Below are 23788 nucleotides of genomic sequence, written 5' to 3' on the forward strand. Positions count from 1 at the left end.
AAATGAAATGAAATACATGAAATGAGTCATTAAATGATTGAATGCAGAGTTTTCAAATGCAAAAGTGTGGCGGCGGGCACAGTCTTCACTGGTAGCTCTCGAATTACGATTAAAAAAAAAAAAAAACTCGCCATCCCGGTCCTGCGGAAGCGGATGTCCAGCGAAGCTATTGAAAACCACCCTTACAACTTCTGAGGGTGGTATGGAATGCTTTATGGCTTTCGAGTAATGGTAAGAATGGGTGTTATCATTTTGACAGCACGCCGCTGCCCATAGCGCTGCAGCAACAGCATTGAAATCAGTTGCTATAGGGTGGTTTTATGTACAAAATGCTACGGCACGTCACACCCCACGTCGCTGGGCTGTGAAGCTGGGGTCGCCTCGGCAGCTGGCGTAACAGTAATCTTTAGCGGGAGACGTATGCGGGGAACACTACATGCTACGCATTGCTATCACGAGCACCTTATCAGCAATAACATGGTTCAGGTTATTTATTGCGATAACAGATACATGGGCACTGCATGCGCATTTTTGCCGTCGCCGTCGCCGTGATGTTCTGCATAAAGTCCAGCGGCGATAACACCGTCGCCGGGCGCCGTATGCTCGTGTGCGAGTGAAAGAAAGCGACGGGAGCAGACAATCACGGCTTAATATAGCGCGTACGAGGAAGGACGGCGGGGAACAAACGCGCCGTATTGCGTCGCGCGAAAGACCTTGGGGGGGTGAGAGGGAGGGAGGGGAGGCACGTTCGGCTCCGACAGCAATTGCGCACTTCGCGACCGGACACCGGGGAACTGACGATGTCGGGAACGAAGTGGAAGCGGCGCCGCGGTTCCGCTAAATGTTTGCACTCCCGCCTCGCTAGCGTTGCTACGAAACGATTGCGTGTCAATGGCCGCTAGCGATACGAGTTCATATCAGCGCGCGCAGCCATCCAATGACCTATGAGGCTACATAACTACTGAGGGATCGGCCATGGCGTAGCCTTCCGTGATACACAGGATTTGTTTATATACACAGGATTCTGTTTATATACACAGTTATGCCCTATGTCCACAGGGTCTCGCATGACCTGAAGAGGGTCGCGGGTAAATTCGGCATACAGGTTCTCTTTTCGGCACCTTGTAAGCTGTCCAGTCAGTGCAATTTAGCTAGACCTGATAGAAAAAAGAAAAATCGAGTGCAGCACTAACCGCAGGAACAAGTTTGTGCCTTGTAGAGCGAATGTCATCTATGAGATTCCGCTGAGTTGTGGAAACGTGTACGTTGGACAAACAGGCCGCTGCATTAATATTAGATTATTAGAACATGCCAATTCACTAGATGATTCTAGAGGACAGCATCTTCCGAAGTATTGCAAGACCTGCAGGCATGACGGCAATGGTTGTACTCCACTTTTCGGCAGGACTAAGATTGTCGGACGCGCAAGTGATAAGAAAGAGCGTGAAGTAATCGAAGCTTTAGAAATCGCGAGATTAGGACCGGATAAATGTGTTAGCGAGGCTTCCATACATTTGTACCACAAGGAGTTGGCGTTTCTAGGCTTGGCTACATGATAGCGGTATTGGTCTTTGCGGTTGGTGCGCATGCGTTCTGTTGTTTGTGGGAAGGTGGCGTTGGAGCATTAAACCAGTTGTTAGTCTGCGCCTGTGTCGTGTGGTTCTTTCTCTGTCTTGTTCTTTTTTTGCGCAGTTTTTCTTTGTTCTCATAATACAGGAACGTCGCTGCTCACTTTCTTCGCCCCGGGCGTGAAGCTCAAGTAGTGAAATATGCGCCTGTCGGCTTCGGTCATAGAGAGCCGCTCCAGCAGGGCGGTCCGTTGCGCTTCCGCAATTTCCTCGAGGGTACTGTGTACCCCCAGGCTCAGGAGCTTGTTGGTGCTCGTACGCTCGAATAGTCCGAGCGCCGCCTTGTAAGCTCGGCGCATCAGAGCGTTGATTTTATTCTTTCCACACTGAATCCAGTTGGGGAATGCAGCAACGTAGGTGACGTAGCTGATTACGGAGGAGTGCACAAGCCGAATAGAGATACTGGCCAAACATACATGCTAGCTAGCACAGCGGGTCCTTGTACTAGCGCGAGAACCACGGTCTGGTCACTTCAAAAAAGGTAGTTATTTCTCACAAGTTGCACAAGAATGCATAAAGAGAGAAATGGGCAATAGAAACGGAAAAGAAAGAAAGGCAACCAATATTAGAACGCATGCCGCTATAATAAAGACTGAAGAAGAAAAAAGAGAGGAAACGAGGCAAGTGTTCAATATCCTAAACTTTGATTCTTCAGCACTGATGACGTGCCCGTGCCCGAGCGTGCTTCCTGCCATTTTATCACGGGAAGCACCAAAAGAACTCCAGCAGCCTGTATAGAGAAGCCGTACACAGCTGCTCTAAAATCCTCAGGTAATAAAATATCGAAATAGTCATTTCGGTCCTTATCACAAATCAAGGGGGAAAGAAGAAGTGTGTGCTATATAAAATAATGGGGCTTGCGTTTCTGAGCACAACACTTGTTTCGTTTTACGATTTTTGTTTCGATTGTCCCGCCGGAAACGCGCGTTGTGGCATCGTCGGTGCTTTCGGCCGAGGTAGAACACCTGGAAGCAAATGCTGTTCAAGGGCAGGCAACCGGAAACAGCGAGCAAGCAGCAGAAGATGCACTGAGATCTGCACTGGCTGCAACGGTACGACAAGCAAATCAAGAAAAAAAAATATAGAAACCCGCAACCTGTGTCCTTCGTGTAATGCTGACAGCGCCCCCCCACTGCATTTGCTAGCGTGTTAATAACGGCAGAACGTCGTCGGCATACGAGAGGCCACCAGGCGCAGTAGCCCTGGTGCTTGCAGGCTGGTAGGCACCGGTAGGCTGAACACACTGCGGCGTTTGTCAACGTGCAAGTCGCCAGGCAACGTTTAACTCTAGAGCGCTGCGTTGGGACGAAGAGAAAAAATAAGTAATAAAAAGTCATCGTGCGCCGAGTGGAACTTCCTTTGTAGAGGAATCGAAGAGGCAGTGTTCGCGTTGTAGGCAAAGCTCGATCGTCTTGCTCATGGGTCCACTGTGGACAGGCCTGCTGTGCGTGATCGTGGCATTCTGTTGCTGGTAAGTGGTTTATGACCCGAGTACGTTCCTGATTCCGCGGTATTGCCGCGCGTCTTTACGGAAGCATCGCCGTAGAGAAGGTGTTTGTTCTTGGCTGCACCAAGTTTTTAAAAATTACCTGAGGTAGATAGCACACTTCTGACATTTCAACTATTTTATTCGGTTAAGCTTACATCACTTCCAAGAGCAATGACATGCGTAATTGAATAATTATGCATATTTCGCGAATCATTTTCTTTCTACTTTATTTACAGCGCATGCTGCACATCACTAATTGTAACTAGTGATGTTGCAAGGAATATCAATTTGGAAGGACTTTTGAGGATTGCACCGGCTATGAGATGTGCGCCGTAATACTAGTGGCAAAAATTTCCTGTTCGACTTACCTTCTTCAAGAAAACTCTGCTTGATTCGGTGACGCACAAAAGTGACTGGAACGACAATTTATTTTGTCGCACTCTTTGAAAATTAGTATGTCGAGACTGATGTCACCTTGAGAATTTAAGTGGGCATGCCTTGCGAGCTTGCCGGTCACACTCCGTAATTCTTATATTGTGCTGTAAAGTAAAAAAAATGAAAATGAATTTAGTTCTTTCTTTATAATTAGGCGATTATGCGATTTCATTGCTTGCAGAAGTAAGCTTTGCTTCATTGAGTAATTTAGTTCAAAGTTTAGAATGGTGCTGTCTGCCACAAACGATTAACAAAATTCATGCAGCTAAGAAAATACCTGGTATGCCTTCTTGCCTGTTTCTCTCTGCGCGTCGTTCCGTACTATGAATGCGATACCTGGCGATTAGATTTGTAGTTGATTGTTGTGGAGAGCTACGGCGACGCTTTACGTGTTTGTTACGATTCTCTTTTTTTTTTCGGGAACCTAATTTGTAGTTGCCGCACGTTTTCTAGCATCGAGGACCACGAGGAGCTCTGCTGACTCTCGTCAGTCAGAGATACTGCGAAAAGGCTTTATCGCCGGGCATCAGGGCTGCTCGAGTGAAGCTTTGAGGTTCTCTACAAATTTGGCCCGATGCTTCAAGAGGTTGACGGCTCATCTCGCTTCCCTGCTGGCCCGCCGTACACTTGCCGAGCGTGATACTGAAGACTCGGTGACGCTATATCTGATCCAGTCAACACACGCGCGGAAGAGAAAATCGACGTCGCTTAAAATGTGTCACCAGCCACCCCAAGCCTCGTCAACCCGACCGATCGCTTCGTTTGTTTGAGTTTCACGACAACATTCTTCAACCGCCGCAGTACCACACTTGACGGCCTGGAGCTTCTGGTTGTCTGCCTGAAGAATGTTCGTTCTACTGTTCTCAAATATCTTCGCGTTGCATAAACCAGTGGCCACCTCTGAGTAATCCGCACATGTGACCGCGTGTGGGACCGATTTTTCTGACCCGTTCTTTACCACTCTGTTTTTCGTTACGTTACTGTGCACGACCTCTGTCAGCGACTTAAACGGCACTCTCTATAGTCTGAAGGCCTTCTGCTGCCAATTGGCGCATGCACAAAGTCATTTTACAGCGTCGGTCTTGACCTCCTTGGCCTATTCTCTGTCCAGCTCAGGTTGGGTAGCCATTGAAACCGACTACGGTACACGGCATGACGTAACACGAGCATTGCTGATAAGTTGCAGATGACGTCACTGAATTACTGATTCATGACGTTATTCTTCATCGTGGTGACCCTAGGATATTTCTCAAGAGCCGAGGCCGCCATTTTCTGTCAAAAATTGTCTTGACGACCTTCTTCGCTACACTTCTGCGGAGTAAAACTCACTACATCCTCGCACCAGCAGATCAACGGGCTCGCAGAAAGGCTCAACCACACATTGACCGATATGCCGTCGACGTACGTTTATAACGATCATCGCGACTCGTACAGCGCTTTGCCATACCTCAATTTCGCGCACTATTCATTGTTTCCAGACAACGCCGGTTTCTCATCCGTTTGACCACCACCCGCCATGGCGACGTCGTGCGTACAGTTTCGCACGACAAAACCTGAAGGAGCGGGATCAAAACCCCGCCACAGTATTTTACCGTCTACTTACCGTGTACCGTCTACCACGGTACTTCACCGTCTACTTTGGCACCTTCGGACGTCGTGTGCATATCGCGGTTGAAACCCTACTTTTACACCAACTCCTTGTGTTTTTAATCGGCGCCAAGAAGGAACTCCGCCCAGAGTACAGGTTAGATGTTACGAGCCGCTTCCTTGAATTTATGAACAACACGACAATCGTTTGTACTTTGCGCACTATTCCCTCTTTGGTAATGTAGGCGACTTCTTTCAATAATTGGTTTGTACTTAAAGCGTGCCTTACTTTTCATCTATGTGGCGCCACATCACAGTGTATTTGTCGTAGTAATCAGATCTGATACAATATCCGGTGGCGGTTTCTGAGGAGAAGGCGGATATATAATGCATAGGGCGCATTTGATAAAGTAGCGTCCAAAGGGCGCATAGTGCCACCAGAGTATGATCTGCTTATATGTAAGAAACAGTGACAGTTTCGGCAGTTCTTGAGCACCCCTTTCGTAATGCTGCACCAGTTCTCTAGGGTTCAGTAAATGCCCTATATCGCCAGCAGCACTAAGCCAGCGGATGAGGAAACACGGATTACGAAGACAGGCACTGGTTTCTGATTGCCGGCTCGAAATACCAGTAACCCTATACATGTTGATTGTTGCGACAAAGGCAGGGCAAAGATGACTAGTAGAATCGCATTTGTGTGGTTTATGTAAAAAAGGTGACACACACACAAAAAAGAAACCTCGCTCGGAAAGCATGATATTGATGATTTGGCGCTTGCAGTCTCCTGCAGACATTGAACACTACATGCACATGAACGCTTGAACAACTTATCTTGCGATGGCGATCCGGAGTCGTTTCTTCGTTAGAGGGCTAGGGCATCGGAATACTACAATCTTTCAACAGCACAATAAGCTCAGCGCAGGAGAAAAAAGTTTCCCATGCGCTCTACAGTCACCGTTACGGTGTCGAAACGTCCGCCGCAATGTTCGGGAAATACAACATCCGAGATGTGATTCAATTTCAAAGAGCAACGGAAGGCAGAATGTATATTTTCCTTGCTGCGACAGCGACATAATAGTAACGCGCACACACTTCCGAAGTTTGACTACATCACTAACTTTGCAGCTGGAAGTATGCCGCACGAGGAAATTGCGGCTTCCCTGAAACTGCCGTGGACGCGGCTGCGCATCGCACGATTACGGCGATGTGGCTGTGCGCGTTGGAGTAAAATAAATGTGAAACCTGCAGTGGCTCTTCCGAGAGCGTAGAGTCATTGGCGGTGAAGGAGCGTATGGCGGAGTTTATGGTGTCTGTGGTACCCCGTTGAAATATTGCAGGCCTTTTTCGAGTTCAGGTCATCAGTAACTATGGGCTACAAAACACATTTAAAAGCTCTTGAATGCGCGAGCTCACCGCCGCTTCCCTCCCCTCCCCCCTCTGTCTCTACCTTATTTGTCTATTCCCTCTTTCCCGTGCTCCAGAGTAGGGTAGCCAACGAGACGCATTTCTTGTTAACATCCCTGCCTTCTCTCTTTATTCCTTCCTCCTAGCCTTCGCGACTTTATTCCAGCGGTTGCGAGACTCAACTTCAGGTTCCTCTTTCACTACTTTTCTAGCCAGACTTCGCACTAACTCACGTGGTCAATCAGGGCCACGCCAGAAGAAAGACGGACCCCGCATTGTGCAGAAGAAGCACAACCAGAACAGCTGAAAACGCACAAAACTGCAGGCACACACACAAAAGTAAATTATCTCAAGGTGCCTTTCACTCACTTCATGACTCACTTGACACACACTGACTAACGGTGATTCACACTGGCACAACGACTATTTTTGTACACATTATATTCATTATATGGTGCTTAAGCGGCTTTGCTTTTCGAGCATGAAGCGAAAATTTCATAGAAGTTTCTTTCGCACAGCGAAATAAATCAGACTGCTTTAAAGGCAGCCTGTGTAACGAGGCGCAGAAAGCGGAAACGACTTTTTTTTTCAAGTACATTATTATGATTATGGAGTGCCATGTTTGAAATAAACGCGATTACCCCCCCCCCCAGTTGATACCGTTCTCTAAAAAAAAAAAACAATAGAGACGGAGAGAATCCAGTTTTCCTTAAGTGTGAGATGGCTCCGAAGGTACACTGGCGTATTAGGCACAACGTCACTTGTTTATGGTTACCTTTACCTTCGTGGCCTAATACTCCCCCACGCCGCTTCTTGCTATTTCCAGAGACAAAAAATTCACAATATGTCACGTAAGCAGGCCTCGTCTTTTTTCCCCAACCATTCATCTTGGGCTTAAAGCTAGTCGTACCACACCCATTCTTTACAACCAGGCTCTCACGTTTATCATCATCATCACCCTGGTTACGCCTACTGCAGGGCAAAGGCATCTCCCATACTTCTCCAACTACCCCGCTCATGTACTAATTGTGGCCATGTTGTCCCTGCAAACTTAATGTCATCCGGCCACCTAACTTTCTGCCGCCCACTGCTACGCTTCCCTTGCCTTGGAATCCAATCCCTAACTCTTAATGAGCATCGGTTGTCTTCCCTCCTCATTATATGTCTTGCCCTTGCTCATTTCATTTCTTGATTTCAGCTAAGATGTCATTAACTCGCGTTTGTTCCCTCACCCAATCTGTCCTTTTCTTATCCCTTAACGTTACACCCATCATTCCTCTTAAGATAGCTGGTTGCGTCGTCCTCAATTTAGGTAGAACCCTTTTCGTAAGCCTCCAGGTTTCTGCCCCATACGTGAGTACTGGTAAGACACAGCTGTTATATATTTTTCTCTTGAGGGATAGTGGCAACCTGCTGTTCATAATTTGAGAATGCCTGTCAAACGCACCCCAGCCTATTCTTATTCTTCTGATTATTTCAATCTCATGATCCGGATCCGTGGTCACTACCTGCCCTAAGTAGATGTATTCCCTTACCACTTCCAGCGCTTCGCTACCTATCGTAAATTGCTGTTCTCTTTTGAGACTGTTAAACATTCCTTTAGTTTTCTGCAGATTAATCTTTAGACCCACCCTTCGGCTTTGCCTCTCCAGGTCAGTGAGCATGCATTGCAATTGGTCCCCTGAGTTACTAAGCAAGACAATGTCATCAGCGAATCGCAAGTTACTAAAGTATTATCCATTAACTCTTATCGCCAATTCTTCCCCCTCCAGGTCTCTGGATACCTCGTGTAAACACACTGTGAATAGAATTGGAGAGATCATATCTCCATGCCTGACGCCTTTCTTTATTGGGATTTTGTTGCTTTCTTTATGGAGGACTACGGTGGCTGCGGAGCCGCTAGAGATATCTTTCAGTATATTTACATATGGCTCGTGTACAGCCTGATTCCGTAATGCCTCCATGACTGCTGAGGTATCGACTGAATCAAACGCTTTTTCGTAATCAAAGAAAGCTATATATAAGGGTTGGTTATATTCTGAACATTTCTCTATCACCTGATTGATAGTGTGAATATGGTCTATTGTTGAGTAGCATTTACGGAATCCCGCCTGGTCCTTTGGTTGACAGAAGTCTAAAGTGTTCGTGATACCATTTGCGATTACCTTAGTAAATACTTTGTAGGAAACGGACAGCAAGCTGATCGGTCTATAATTTTCAAGTCATGGCCATCGCCTTTCTTGTGGATTAGGGTTATGTTAGCGTTCTTGCAAGATTTCGGTACGCTCGAGGTCATGAGTCATTGTATATACAGTGTAGCCAGTTTGTATAGAACAATATTTCCTCCATCCTTCAACAAATCTGCTGTTACCTGATCCTCCCCAGCAGCCTTATCCCTTTGCATAGCTCCCAAGCCGTTATTTATTTCTTCCGGCGTTACTTGTGGGATTTCGAATTCCTCTGGACTATTCTCTCTTCTATTATCGTCGTGGGTGCCACTGGTACTGTATAAATCGCTATAGAACTCCTCGGCCACTTGAACTATCTCATCCATATTAGTAATGATATTGCCGGCTTTGTCTCTTTACGCATACATCCGATTCTTGCCAATTCCTAGTTTCTTCTTCACTGCTTTTAGGCTTCCTCCGTTCGTGAGAGCATGTTCCATTCTATCCATATTATACGTCCTTATGTTAGCTGTCTTACACTTGTTAATTAACTTAGAAAGTTCTGCCAGTTCTACTCTAGCTGTAGGGTTTGAGGCCTTCATACATTGGCGTTTCTTGATCAGATCTTTCGTCTCCTGCGATAGCTTACTGGTATCCTGTCCAACGGAGTTACCACCGACTTCTACTGCACACTCCTTAATGATGCCCATAAGATAGTCGTTCATTGCTTCAACACTAAGGCCCTCTTCCTGTAGCTGGATGCGGAATTCGTCTAGTTTCCCTCTTACCGGTAACTCACTGACTGGCTTCTTATGTACCACTTTCTTCCCTTCTTTCCTCAAGTCTAGGCTAATTCGAGTTCTTGCCATCCTATGGTCACTGCAGCGCACCTTGCCGAGCACATCCAGATCTTGTAGGATGCCAGGTTAGCTCAGAGTATGAAGTCTGTTTCATTTCTAGTCTCGCCATTCGGGCCCTCCACGTGCACTTTCGGATATCCCGCTTGCGGAAGATGGTATTTATTATCCGCATATTATTCTGTTCTGCAAACTCTACTAATAACTCTCCCCTGATATTCCTAGAGCCTATGCATATTCCCCCACTGACTTGTCTCCAGCCTGCTTCTTGCCTACGCTGGCATTGAAGTCGCCCATCAGTATAGTGTATTTTGTTTTGACTTTACCCATCGCCGATTCCACGTCTTCATAGAAGCTTTCGGCTTCCTGGTCATCATGACTGGATCTAGGGGCGTAGACCTGTACGACCTTCAATTTGTACCTCTTATTAAGTTTCACAACAAGACCTGCCACCCTCTCGTTAATGCTATAGAATTACTGTATGTTACCAGCTATATCCTTATTAATCAGGAATCCGACTCCTAGATCTCGTCTCTCCGCTAAGCCCCGGTAGCACAGGACGTGTTGACTTTTCAGCACTGTATATGCTTCTTTTGTCGTCCTAACCTCATTGAGCCCTATTATATCCCATTTACTGCCCTCTAATCCTGAACTTGACAACCTTTAACGTTAGAACGTTATCTAGTGAGGCAAGTCTAGCAGTGTTATTGGAGAAATTAGAGGGTAGTCAATGGCATATAATAGGGCTCAGTGAGGTTTGGAGGACAAAAGAAACATAGACAGTGCGAAAAAGCGGACATGTCCTGTGCTACCGCGGCTTAGCGGAGAGACGAGAACTAGGAGTCGGATTCCTGATGAATAAGGATATAGCTGGTAACATACAGGAATTCTATACCACTAACGAGAGGGTGGCAGCTCTTGTTGTGAAACTTAATAAGAGGTATCTCACGTTAGTGGGAGGCAATTCATGCCATTTTTCTAATGAAGATTGGTGATCTGTTTAAAGCTGGTCATCTTACTCTCAGAGCTGTTCTTTTCGCACCAGTCACTACAGGCGTTGCATCAAATTATACAATAATATATAATGATACGGTTAATATACGCACCTGCGTTTGGCTATTCACTATTACATATGATATTGCATACTTACCATTATGATACGGCCCGTATTCAAAAATTTGGTATTCACCCAACTCTAATATTTATGTAAAATATTAGTTATTTCCCCCATTTTTTCTCTGCCTTCATTGTCTGTTTTGCATCATATGCTTTTAGCAAGCTAAAGATCGGGCTCTTCGGTTACCCTTAATATACTGGCTAATACCTAACCAAAAGCCCCATATTCATTACCAAGTTCATATTAACAAATGTATTAGCATACGTTATTCTCTATGTTGTCTTTTCCTTATCTTATTGTTTACTTGTGCTCTCAGTGCTTCAAACAAAATTTATTGCGTACCTGTGCTGCATATTAACATTTATAAATATAAATGCAAGATGCATTATGATCACCTCTGCAAATGTCTTTCCTGTTGTCATCCTCGTTGAGTTCGAACATATCAATAAATAAAGTAATGAAGGTGATATGTCGCCACAAGACGACAACGGTGAAGTGCACGGTCGAAGACACTGGCGGTTTTGACACGAGCGCGCCTCACGGAACGAACGCCTCGCCAGCGCTGGCTCCTGCGCTCTAACTAGTGTCTGCTACTCTGTGCCTGTTTCCTTTACCTAATAAATAGTCGGCAGCCAACCACAGCTGTAGAGACGAAGACATAGTCGAGATGCTCAAGGTGTATTTTTGTCCACTACCTTCTGAAGTCTTCGGCAGGGCACGCTTCCAAAGACGTGACCAACTACACGGCGAAACAGTCAGTGATTTCACAACGGCGCTCAAGAAATTAGCAGCTGGTTGTAATTTTCGAACCAGCGCAGATGCGGCTGCGAATCCGACAATGCTGCCTCTTGACGAAATGTTGCATGACCGTTTCCTTTGTGGTCTCCGGAACGAGCAGGTCCAGCAATGGCTGTTCGCAGAAAAGGACTTGACGTTCAAGAAGGCGTTTGACCTTGCGCTGCGAGCTGAAAACGCCGTCGAAGATCAGAAAAAACGTGAAGGCGGAATTCAAAGACATTTACAAAGCCAGCCCAACCATCTGCAAGACAGAGGAGCAAGGTAGCTCCAGTACATATACCCAAAAGAAGAATAGTCGCTGTTGGCGTTGTGACGTGCAACATCGTCCGGACAATTGCGTGTTTCAGACAGGTTCCTGCAACTACTTCAAGAAAACGCGGGCACATTGAAAAAGCGTGCGTAATGAAGCGGGAAGAGGCATGATGTAAGAGGAATAACGATATCAAAAATCCACGACAAGAGATTTCGACAAGAGCCTCAGCACCCGACCTGACACTTTACAAACTCAACTCATTAGGGGACGCGACCAGTGCACAGAAGGTTATGATTCAGCTATGCATACCAGGCAAGTCCTAGGATTTTGAGGTCGACTCAGGTGCATCCTGCACTCTTATCGGTGAGGCCATGTTCAAAGCCACGTGGACACATGATCCACCACGGCTTCAGACGAACAACATTCTCCTACGCACATGGTGAGGTCAGCCCCTTAGAGTTCTCGGTTGTGCAACGATAGAAGTAACGTACAGGGACAAGACGTTTACACTACCGCTTATCGTTATCAAGGCAGCAGAGTGTAACCTCCTCAGACAAAATTGGTTTCCTCATCTGGGTATACAGATAATAGGCATGAATGACGCATCAAATGACGACCTTGTTTCCAAGCTTCTGGACAAGTACCAGTCTGCATTCCGATGAGGACGTCTCAAGACACGTTGGTCCTGCGGTACAAATCGAAATTGTGGAAGGAGCAACAACGAAGTTTCTGAAAGCACGTCCGGTTCCCTTTGCGCTGTGGTATGATCTAGACTCTGAACTGGAACGACAACAAGATGAAGGCATCATTGAGCCTGCACAGCATTCGGATTGGGCAATGCCTCTCGTACTCGTTCGAAAGAAGAATGGTTCGTTACGAATATGCGGTGACTCCCATTGTATCGTGAATCAGGTATCGAAGAAGGCAGATTACCCACTTCCCACAGCAGATGAGGTCCTCAGCCACTCGAGGGGCCGCAAGGTATTCAGCCCCCTGGATTTATCACGCTTACCAGCAACTTCACGTGAAAGTACAGACAGCAGAGATATTGACCCTCAACACGCTGAAAGGGCTCTACAAGGTCAAACGGTTGCCTTTTGGAATCTCTGCAGCAAAAGCCATTTTTCAATGGTTCATATAGATCATATAGAATATGCTGTCCGGCATCACAGGCGCTTGTGTATACTTGGACGACATGATCATCAGTGGAAAGGACACTGCAGAAGACGCCGCCAGATTGGAAGAAGTCCTCAAGAGGCTGCAGAATACAGTCTGTGCCTCGGAAAGGACAAGTGCCGTTTTGCAGTGAGACAAGTTCCTTTCTAGGACACCGAATTGACGAAACAGGAGTTCACACCAGCGACGAGCAAGTTCAAACTATCACTGAGGCTCCAGCACCAGACTGCAAGCAAGAGCTGCAGTCGTTTCTCGGTATGTTGCCCTGTTCTTCAAGAATCTGTTGTACAAAGCCATCAATTGCCAGCTGTCTCTACCAGCTCCTTCAGCAAGAAGCCACGTGGTGATGGGCAACTCAGCTCAAGGAGCGTTTGACGAACTTAAGAGATTGCTTCTCAGTGGGACCGTACTGGCACACTACAACGAACGGGAGGAGCTTCTTGTATTATGCACCGCTTCAACATACGGCATAGGAGCTGTTCTATCTCAACGTGATGGCCAGAATAGAGAAGGAGCGATCGCATTTGCATCTAGGTCTTGGGCCGGCACACTCGGACTATGCACAGTTGGACAGAGAAGGCCTTGCTGTAGTGTTTGCAGCTCAGAAGTTCCCCAAATATATTGCTGGAAGAAAGGTACCTTTCGTCACTGATGATCTCGCCGCTGAGCCGCTGCTCGGCATACTGAGCCCAAGTCATTTCACAACGAATCAACAGATGGCGCATTAAGTTATCTGCGCATGACTACAACATTGTCTACAGACACAGCAAGAGCCATCAAAACGCAGACGCGTTGAGCCGATTGCCATTACCAGAACACACCGACGAGCCATGGCCACCAGGCGACGTGCTATTGTTTGAAGCGTGGTCGAGAGTGCCGTTTACATTCACAGAGATAGCACGTCTGACACAACAAGAGAATATCCTGCAAAGGCTATGCAAGTTAGTGCAGGATGGTACAGGGGAGAAACTCGCTGGAGATTACTTCACTCCTTACGGACGAAGATCGACTGCACGGGCAGTTCGCCATGACTGCCTCACGATTGGGTCACAGGTTATTATACAAAGCTCAGCGCGATCTCACGTTCTGGAACTTCTACATGCTGGTCACCGAGGAATGGTAGCTACGAAGAAGTGCGCAAGAAGCTACGTGTGGTGGCCCCGAATCTACAAGGTTATCGAAAAGCGGTACGACAGTGTTGTGAATGCCAATCAACGCAGAAGAGTCCACCCAAAGTTCCTATTCCGACCTGGGAATGTGCACAGACACCGTAAAACACAGTACTCATTGAATTCGCGGGGCCACTACACGGGCGCACTTAGTTGTTGTGGACGCGTACACAGGATGGGTGGAAGTCCGTCACTTGACACAACCAATACCCGCAGTTGTCATAAATGTACTTCGAAGCCTCTTTGCTACTTTCGGCATTCCCCGAAAACTCGCCTCTGAAAACTGAAGAGCCTTTATTTCTAGCGAGATAAAGCAGTTCTATGCGTCAAATGGCATATAGGTGATCACATTATCAGCGTATCACCCTGCGACAAATGGCCAGGCAGAACGCTATGTGGCAGAACTGAAGAGAGCGCTCCTGATCGATACAAAGTGGTCGACACAGCGTCGGCTTGCGAGGTTCCTGTATCGGCAACACACGACAGTTAACACAGTTAGATGAATGACACTTGCAAGAGCGATGTTTGGACGAGAACTTTTTGACCCCTCGACCTACTCATGCCGGAGACGGAAACACAGATACATGAGCACCAGGAGACACCGAAGCAATCACGTCGCTTCTGAGTACAGGGAAAATTGCTTATTAGCCAGTTTATAAAAAAGCCAAACTGGATTGAAGGTAAAATACTGCACCACGTCGGACCACGATCCTGCCTTATAAGAAAGCGTCCTTGGAAATGTTCGGCATCCCCTCAACCACATCGAAAAAGCGAGTCCGATTAGGCAAGCAACCCAAGCGTCCACGGATTCCAACATAGCAGACGAATTGCCGGATGCAATGCCAAAAGAAGCAATTTCTGCTGCTCCTCTTGTACCGGACTCACTGATACGAAAGACAACACTTCCTGGATGCAATCATCTACATCGACGTCACGAGCAGGAACAACACGGCAACTGCGGCCAGCAGAGGTGAGGCGGCCACCAGACCTCTATGGAGATTTCGTTTAGAGGAAGAAGAACTGTTATGTCACCAGAAGACGAGAACTGGGAAGTGCGCAAGCTAATGCAATGGCGGTTTTGAGATGAGCGCGCTTCACAAAACGAACGCCTCGCCATTGCTGGCTCCTACGCCTGAGCTAGTGTCTCCTACTATGTACCTGTTTCCTTGACTTTATAAATCGTCGGCAGCCAACCACGGTTGCAGAGACGTAACAGAAGGGCAGCTTCTCAGACAGCAAAACACAGAAAAAATGGCAGGCAGTCCAGGAATATTGCGCGGCTTCCTTAAAGATAGGGCTGCAGAAAAAGCACTTGGCTGACGTGAGATGGCACAATTGGTCTGTACACTGGCAGAAATCATAATGGTGCTTTTCTACTCACAAAAGCCAGTCCGGCACGCTTTCTTCGCACTAAGGTGTGGCACATTTTTTTCCTTCGAGTGCTCTCCCTCAACCCACTCAATACATGAAATTTAATTACTTCTCCGTTAAATGCTTTCAGGTTCTTCGTCCAACGAGCTTGGAGGTTCTCGCTGTTCAAGAGGCTCGGAATACCTGGTCCACAACCTAGCTTCATATATGGCAACCTCGAAGAGCTGCTTGGAAAGGTAATGGTAATTAGGGGCCCTATAAAGTAAAACTATTACAATATGTTTTTATTCCAATCTCCTGACGTCAAATTTGCGTAGCCGCCGACGCAAGCATCGGGCGGTGACCCACAGGGTTGTTTAATGAGACCAATCGAATGCTTCCCTCGTTTATAAGAGGCCACTATCGTTTGCTTTAAAAACGAATAGCGTAACCTACAGTGAGCGGCTTGTCTTAAGTAATTGGCTGACAGGAGACGAGGAGCACTTGCAAGTGGAGAGAGATTTGATGGGGCCGAGCCAGTGCACAGAAAATCGATAACCACATGAAGAGGGTTGTGCCGGCGTCTGCGATTGGTCCGCTTTCCCTTACTTAGCTTGAGGTGACTGACTGAAAATCGCGGCGGCATGCAACGAAAGGTTAAGAATGCCGCTAAAACGGATCCTCAGCAAAAAAGAGTTGGCAGAGCGACGTCATAAACCTGCCGAAAGTGCTCGATAACGTTATATGGCCACGCAAATAGTTTTATTGTACACAAATAAACCTATGCTCTCCGGCGGGTGTGAGTAGCCAGTGCTCGAGCGATTGGCGGCATCCATCTTTTATTTCTTTCGGAACGGTGCAGCCTCCTTCTATTCCGAAACAAAACGCAGTTTTGTCCGGCACATTAATGCCTCTTGAACGTCACTATGACGAGGTGAGTTTTCGCGGTTTTGTGACGTCGCGTGACAGGCAGGTGAAGTGGGTGGAGCCCGAAAATTTCTGACCGATAGCCCAGGGCTAATGACGAAAAGACGTCGAATCAGAAATAAATATTCTTCTTTCTTTTGGTCCAATCATGCATAATGAGTGTGTACATGCCATATCAAATAGAGAGCTATCGCGGTTTTCGAGACGTCACGTGACAGACCGGCGAAGTGGGGGTTGTTCATAAATGTTTTTGACCAATCGCCGAGTGCTGATTGCACAATTGGAATAGAAAAGTTTGGAATAGCGTTACGTTATAGCGCCCCAGCATCTTTAAAGGAATATTCTCAGTTTAGCATTGCAGACGAGAGCAGAGAGCCCAATATGTTTACACATGTAATATAACTGGGCTCTCAGCGCAGATTTCAACTAAAATTTAAATGTGAAATCTCTGCCGCTAAACTCATCCAACCAAGAGCGACATCTATTTCGGTATGCACTGTGTGATGACGGAAAATGAGGGCGCAGCGCTGTGTCGTATGTTTTGAGAAAGAGAGTGACCCACATAACGACGTTACGCTCCGCACTATCTGCCCCCCCTCCCCACCCCCGGCGCAGCAAGGACGTTACCGCTGCAGGTGGCCGCAGATTTCTTCACTCGTGCGATAAAAAGCATTGAGCAAACGCCCTAAACGCACATTGAAAACAGAACTACGTATGACGGCCATGATGCATTTACACCTCCTGCCGATTCTAGTGTTTACAACGCGCAAATGCTTGGCCTTGCAGATCGGATTCTGTTACTCGAGGGAGGCGTTTACGGGTGCATCTGTGCATTTCGTCTCCTCATTATTGTCATACAGCTGTGCGATTCAGCTGCAATATAAGAAAATTCAAACAGAAATTTTCGACTGTAGCGAATGGGCTCAAATATTGCAAGCTCGAAAATTAGGTCATGGCCGGTTGAAGTGCACGTTTTCAATATGCACACTCGCGCTGTCTGCGGAAATGGCTTTGCGTGATGCGCCTGACGAGATTGTGTCGAGAAAACATTCAATGACGTTACTCAGGTGAGGCTGTGACTGTGCGGAAGCTCAAAACATAGCACGTTTCGAATCGCTGATATTAATAGTAATATATTACAATCACGTTTAAAGTACTCTGCTGCATCCTCCAAGCTGATCTGTAGCTTGTTTTGTCCTCTTTACAGAGCACCAATACTAAAAAGCTGCCCTTCCAGAATATCAACTAATGGCTGCGTATACATCATAATTAAAAGAATGACGTGAGCAGTGACCGTTAGTGGGTCTTAATAAACACAAATATGAAACGCTATCAAAAGATAGCAGAAAGCTGACTTGGTATAAATAATGGCACCTTAAATAAATGGCATGGGATTATAAAGTAAATTATAACGTGGAAAAATTTAGAAGTGGTAAAAGGTGGCCGCAGCATGAAATCAGCGAGAAGAAAGCTTGGCAGAGGATAAGGCAAGAGTATGCACTGAAAGGGAAGCATAGTAATGTCATCAAGAACCTCGATTATGTAGTAAATGCAGCAGAAGAATTTTATACTGACCTCTAGAGTACTCCCAGCAGCCACACAACCTTCATTCGAAGTAGTGATGAACAGAATAGAAAGGATGCTTGTATAACTAGCGATGAAATTATAAGGGCCTTGTAAGACATGATCTGGTCAAAAGGGGCAGAATGAGATGGAACAACACTCAATTTAATCAACGCTGAAAGAAATATGCCTGAAAAGCTTGCGGCCCTTTATACGCAGGGAATGGCTGCAGCTTTCAACGACTGGATCACAAACTATGGCGACGTCGTTGGGTGAGTACGTCTTTAAAACTACAGAAAAAGTGCGTAACGGTCTTATTTATGCGCAGATGTTCTGACGCAAAAGAAATGCATAAAACATGAAATGACTAGATTAAAGAGAAAGTGTCCAGTGAGAGCGTCTCTTCATAATCACGCTCTTCAACTGCCAGCACCTAAAAAAGTGTCAATCCGTTTTCTCATTGCCTGCTTATATCGCACAAGCTGATGTACAAACTTATGCGTCGTTTTTCTTTGCATTCTTTTTATTGCAACAGCAATCATATGGACGCTGCAGGCGCATTTATGCCGTCGATGTCGCCGTCGCCGTGTCATTCCGTATGAGTGAAAGCTTGTGAGGGTGAGCCGGCGAACGCGGTTCAATGTAGCGTAAGCGAGCGAGGAACGCCGCCCAGATGCGTGCCCTCTCCTGTGGCGCGCGAGGCAGGGGAGTCTGACGGGGGAGGAGGGGCGTTCTTCTTTGGCGGCCACGAGGGTGCCTCGATGTCCTTCCTGCCCACCACTCCGTAGAGAGTGGAGACAACCGCGGCGTCTGAGACGGCGTTGGCCACGCGCATCACGGGCGGACGCCGTAAGGACGCGTTGCCGGCGCTCGTGTGTCTTGAAAGCGATCTGCGACATGGTCAATGTTCGCGCGCAAGCGGGCCTCATCTTCAAAGCGATCTGCGATGTTTGCAGAGTGCGCGTAGTGCAGGTAGCTTCGTATGCACTGTGCTTTCGACGTTTCGTTCGCGTTGAAGCGACAAATGCACGGAGGTCAACTGGCTCACCGCTGCTGCCACGATTCCTCACTCCAGAGTTTTCACAGACAGTTCCGGATGTCATTGAGCGACATGTGTTCTTGTTTACCTGTGCGCGCGTGACACCATGCAGGTTAATTAAGTTAAAACACCTTGACGGCCTAGTTGGTTTGAATACATGATAGAATGTGTAAGCGCGACTGAACATGGACGTAGAAAGAAGCAGACCCATAAAGACAGCACTGTCTCCGTGTGTCTGTTTTTTTCTACATCCTCACTGAGCCACGCTTACACATTCTATCTGTTAATTTAGTTAGTAAGCGAACCTTTGCGAGCTTATAAGGCCGGTCAAACTATTATCCTAACTTCTTACAGATGTGTAATAATTTGCTATCGCAATCGATGCTTCGCCTTTCGGGAAGGACTACGCATTTTTTTAGCACCCTCCCAATCTCAGTGCTTTACTGTCCTGAATAAAGTTATACCTGTACTGTAGAATGCAAGAAATTAAGGGTAGGACGAAAGTTATAGTACTTCCTATCTGCGTCCTTTAGGGTAATATTTTCTTACTCTTAAAAATAAAGTATGACAGCGCCTTCAGGTCATTTGTAGAGCGAAATATTTGTGAAAATACCTATTACAGTGAAAAATTACAACACACTCAGAAAAGGCATTGACTGCATAGTTCAATGATCCAAAATGTTCATATGGCAAATTTTATAAAAGAAAATCAGCATTTATGAAGCGGCTGTAACCGTAGGGAGTGCCATATTTGTCGGATAAAGTGAGGTTTTCCCCCAGAGCAGATATATCATCATCGCACATTCCGAGTTCATCGGCTGTTAGGAGAAACAGTTTGGAGGTATCTGAGAGGAAATGAGATGCAAGAACGCAGGAAGTACTTGTGCACGCTCTGCGACAAACAAATAACTATAACCTCGGACACCTGTAGCTAGGAAAATACAAAGAAAAAGAAGACTGCCCGACGATCCATGCAAGTTGTTTTCCAGTGCCGCATAAACTAACCTAACCCAGAGCATGTTGAAAAGAGCGTAGTCGGGTGCACCTCCAAACATGACGGACGGCTACAGTAGACAACAGTATCAGTGGTTTGCGAGCAAAGGAAACTCTCCACCTGTCGGCTTTCTGCAGAAGCTGTTAATGCTCCTGCGCGGTTGAATTTAGGTTGATTTAGAAAACGAGAAAGCAAGGAGAGAAAAGGGAGCAGGGAGATCAAGAGGCCGGGCGACCTATTTGACACCCTACATTCAGGGTGAGAGGAAGGGGTACTAAAAAGAGGCAACTAGGAAGAGTGGGAACACTGACTACCTGCGCGTATGACAATGCGCAGGGGGAGAAGAATATGGGACTCCGGAAGGTGCATTTCGTGAACTGCACTGCTTCACGACTAGGCTATGTTTTGTTAGCTATGTTGGCCCATGCACTATTTATTTGAGTATAAGAAAGCCCAACAGTTAGGTTACTAGCTGAGTACGGCGATGGCGAATGTTGCTACTCTCGTGACAGGTACTTTCACGGGTCCATTCCTGCTGTGCTTACAAGTGATCCTGAAATGATCAAGCAGGTGTTCGTGAAGGATGGCAAGACAATTACTGGAAGGCAGGTAAGCGAAAAGTCCACTTAGTGCGACACGTATGCGGAACTGGCATTGCTCGGTAGGATAGATGCTAATATATGTGCACATAAATGCGTTTTCTTGGTAACCACCAATGCGCCTAAACTAAAGCGTTGCGATGTTTGCTATAACATGGAAACCGTGTCTCTTCAGTTTTCTATGAATTAAAAGCGAATAGTTCAGACCGTCAAATGTTAAGGAAGGCAACGTAAAACATTGGAGCTCTCACTAATGTATGCAGTGGACACATGGTTGCGTAGTTGCAGCAAAGAAATTTGCTGTGCGCAAACCGCGATTATGTGAAAGTTAGTGCCTGATGTCGGTTTCGCTGCGAATACTTTTATAGAGTTTGAAGAGATTTAAAGAACAGAGGAATATATGGATAAGCTAAATTAACGGTATGAATGTCCATAATGAATTAAAAAAATAGAAAAGTCTGCGTTTCTAAGAAGGAATATACTTTTTATCACTGCAGTAACTGCGATTTCTGCAAATTACGTCCACCTTTGCATGTAAGACCGCCGTAAGAGAGTGGAAACCTATACCGTAATTTCCACGTAACGCCTTGAATAAGAAAAAGAGGCGAGGTAATTGCACTTAAGCCGAGTCGTCAGTAAATGCAAGCCTTGTGATGATGCACTCACGGAGTGATTTGTGCAGAGGAAGCTAGTACATTTATAAATGAAGGGTCTTGCTCCTGCTTGAAAGTATTGCTTCGACAAATATCAGTTGACAGTCTCGGAGATGTCGGCTGCCGTTATATGGGGGGCGACATGTAAAACCCTTGTGTACCGTGCATTGGGTGCACGTTAGAGAACTCCAAATAGTAAAAATTATTCCGGAGCGCCCCCAATACGGCGTCTCTCGTAATCGGATCGTGGTTTTGGCACGTAAGGCTTCACAATCTTTTTTTCTTCGAAATACCGCCTCCATGGCCGGCGATTATAAACCCGTGACCTCAACGACAGAACGTCATAGCCTCCGCTTCACCTACAATATCTGTCCCCTACGAGAAGCCTACGAAATGTCTGAGGAATGTATAAAAATAAAAGAAAATAATAATATGCTCTTTGCTAACATTGTGAGTCACAATTTTTAAATTGGCACAGTTATCTCAAGACAGAATCCGGACGGTTGTCGGTCCTATTAAGGAGAAATGAAGCTAAGGATTATTGAATGCATTGGTAACAGCCTCAAAATGTGATTGAAGAATATTGTTGTATAGCATTCGGGTCTGCCATATAAGAAAACAACGTAGGTAATTTATTGCGATCGGCTAACTTTGTCGCAAGAACGTTATGGCACTGATGCATCGCCATTACAGGTTTTCACCTACGTCACAAAACCACTGCTACTTAATCAAGTACGACTCACAAGGGTTTTCGGCCAGGAATGGAAGGAGCTTCGAGGCCTGATATCTCCAACATTTAAAGGTTCTTACATGAAACAGGTTGGTGTGATACTCCTTTGCCTTATCATTCTCCAGCACTGCAGCCAAGCATGACAGTGATCAATAAATGCCGATGAGCTCCTCGCGAATGCAAGAATAAAAGTTACACGATTATGGTGGAAGCTGATCGACTGAGGAGAGAGAGAAAGAGAGAAATAAGCTTTAATGTTATGCTGGAGATGTTAGCCTGGCTGTTCACCTGAAATGCTACTCTAGGTGCTGGCTGATGATTATGATATTTACACTGATAAACACTTTACAGCACGCACAGTCACACACACATACCCACACTATAGAGATAATTTCAGTTTCATTAAGGCTCGTGGCCCACAATAACGTCAGCAGCCCCTGTCATGGAGCGTAACGCCCGGGTGGTGCTTTGTCACGGGCCGAGAATGTGCTGTAGTGCCAAGTTCGAGTGTAGTTGAAGGTTCAGTGACGCCTTCAGAGACTTTGACGCGTAGCGGTAGCAGTCACGTAGAACATGTCGGAGGTTTTGAGGCACGTTGCATTCAGAGCACATTGGTGAGTCCGCGAGTTGAATCTTACACCTGAAGCAGTTTGATTAGGCCGCGTTAAGTCTAATGCGGTGAAGGCACGCTTTTTGTTGTCTGTTGAGACCTCGCGGCATGTAAGGGTCGTGCGGTGGATCCATATTGTACAGAGGTTCTTACTGGTAGCTGGCATCTGTCCACTGAGTATGCTACAAATGGGACTGCTCCGAACATGATCAAACGAAAGAACAAATAATCAACCAAAGAAATGTAAATTATAGATTAAAAATAACGCTTTTTAGCTGCCAATATGCTTTGACTATGAAGAGAGATATACTTGGCATTCTCGCTGTTTTTTGTCACGTTATTAGAAACCTTTCGTGTCTAATGCGAGTAATCACTCCGAAAACTGGAAAAGACGATAATGCGTACAGGTAAATTACTGAGAGAACAGCCGCAACTACACACGTCAATGATAGATGGCAGCGCAGTAGGATGTTACATGAAGCACAGCTGTCGCGTAATTTCGACACTTCTTTAAACGAAGTTCACCAGCACGCGCTAAATGAACGACTGCCAAGGAAAACCACCAACGTCAGTGACAAAAACTTGCTATCGTATGTCCTTTCAATCGCAGTGTTGTGTGAAAATCTGAAGCATATTTTATCTGTGCCTGTCCTGGCCTTATATCTAGGCTATTTAAGGGTTGCCATCATTACAGAAGTTGTACGTGATATCAGTGATTCGTGAATACAAGCGTGATATGGTCGATGTTGTAGAAACTCGGCTGAGTGTTTAGCATCACTTTATTCAATATCAGTTTACTCGTACCTGCTCAGATCAGAAAGCTCGTAGCAAAAATTCAGAAAGGATGAATTACCGCAGCGCAGAGTACTCTATTTCTGGTAGAATAGGTATGGCGGCAAAGTTGTTGTAGCTAGAAAAACTCGATCACAGGTGCCTAAGTAAAAGATATATATATATATATATATATATATATATATATATATATATATATATATATATATATATATATATATATATATATATATATATGTGTGTGTGTGTGTGTGTAATGAAGTAAATATTCTGGATTTTAACAACAACGAAAATACTGTTCATTTACTAGCGTGGCTGGTGGCCCGGCTTTCATTTGGATGGAGGCCGGGCCGCCGGGCTATCACCAGACCACAAGCCGCAACGTTAGTAAAATGATAGTATTTTCGTTGCTGAAAATGGGAATGTTTCTTTCATGACTACTTCTCGTGG

The 23788-nt window shown here is 46.0% G+C and overlaps 2 protein-coding genes across 2 annotated transcripts in view; one reads left to right on the top strand and one right to left on the bottom strand.

Annotated features, from left to right (window-relative positions):
• The window catches only part of LOC142559241 (solute carrier family 2, facilitated glucose transporter member 8-like), a 68175-nt gene that overhangs the window by 26018 nt on the left and 18369 nt on the right, over nucleotides 1–23788 (bottom strand). The gene's annotated exons all lie outside the window — the stretch shown is intronic.
• LOC142560549 (cytochrome P450 3A31-like) overlaps nucleotides 2792–23788 on the top strand; it is a 42359-nt gene continuing 21362 nt past the window's right edge. The window contains exons 1-5 of the mRNA XM_075672736.1: nucleotides 2792–3099; nucleotides 15583–15688; nucleotides 18141–18193; nucleotides 20467–20563; nucleotides 21900–22025. Of these exons, the coding sequence (XP_075528851.1) occupies nucleotides 3047–3099; nucleotides 15583–15688; nucleotides 18141–18193; nucleotides 20467–20563; nucleotides 21900–22025 (435 nt within the window). The 5' untranslated portion in view covers nucleotides 2792–3046. The remainder of the gene's footprint in view (nucleotides 3100–15582; nucleotides 15689–18140; nucleotides 18194–20466; nucleotides 20564–21899; nucleotides 22026–23788) is intronic.

This window comes from Dermacentor variabilis, chromosome 10 (assembly GCF_050947875.1).
Source record: "Dermacentor variabilis isolate Ectoservices chromosome 10, ASM5094787v1, whole genome shotgun sequence".
Classification (NCBI taxonomy): Eukaryota; Metazoa; Arthropoda; class Arachnida; order Ixodida; family Ixodidae; genus Dermacentor; species Dermacentor variabilis.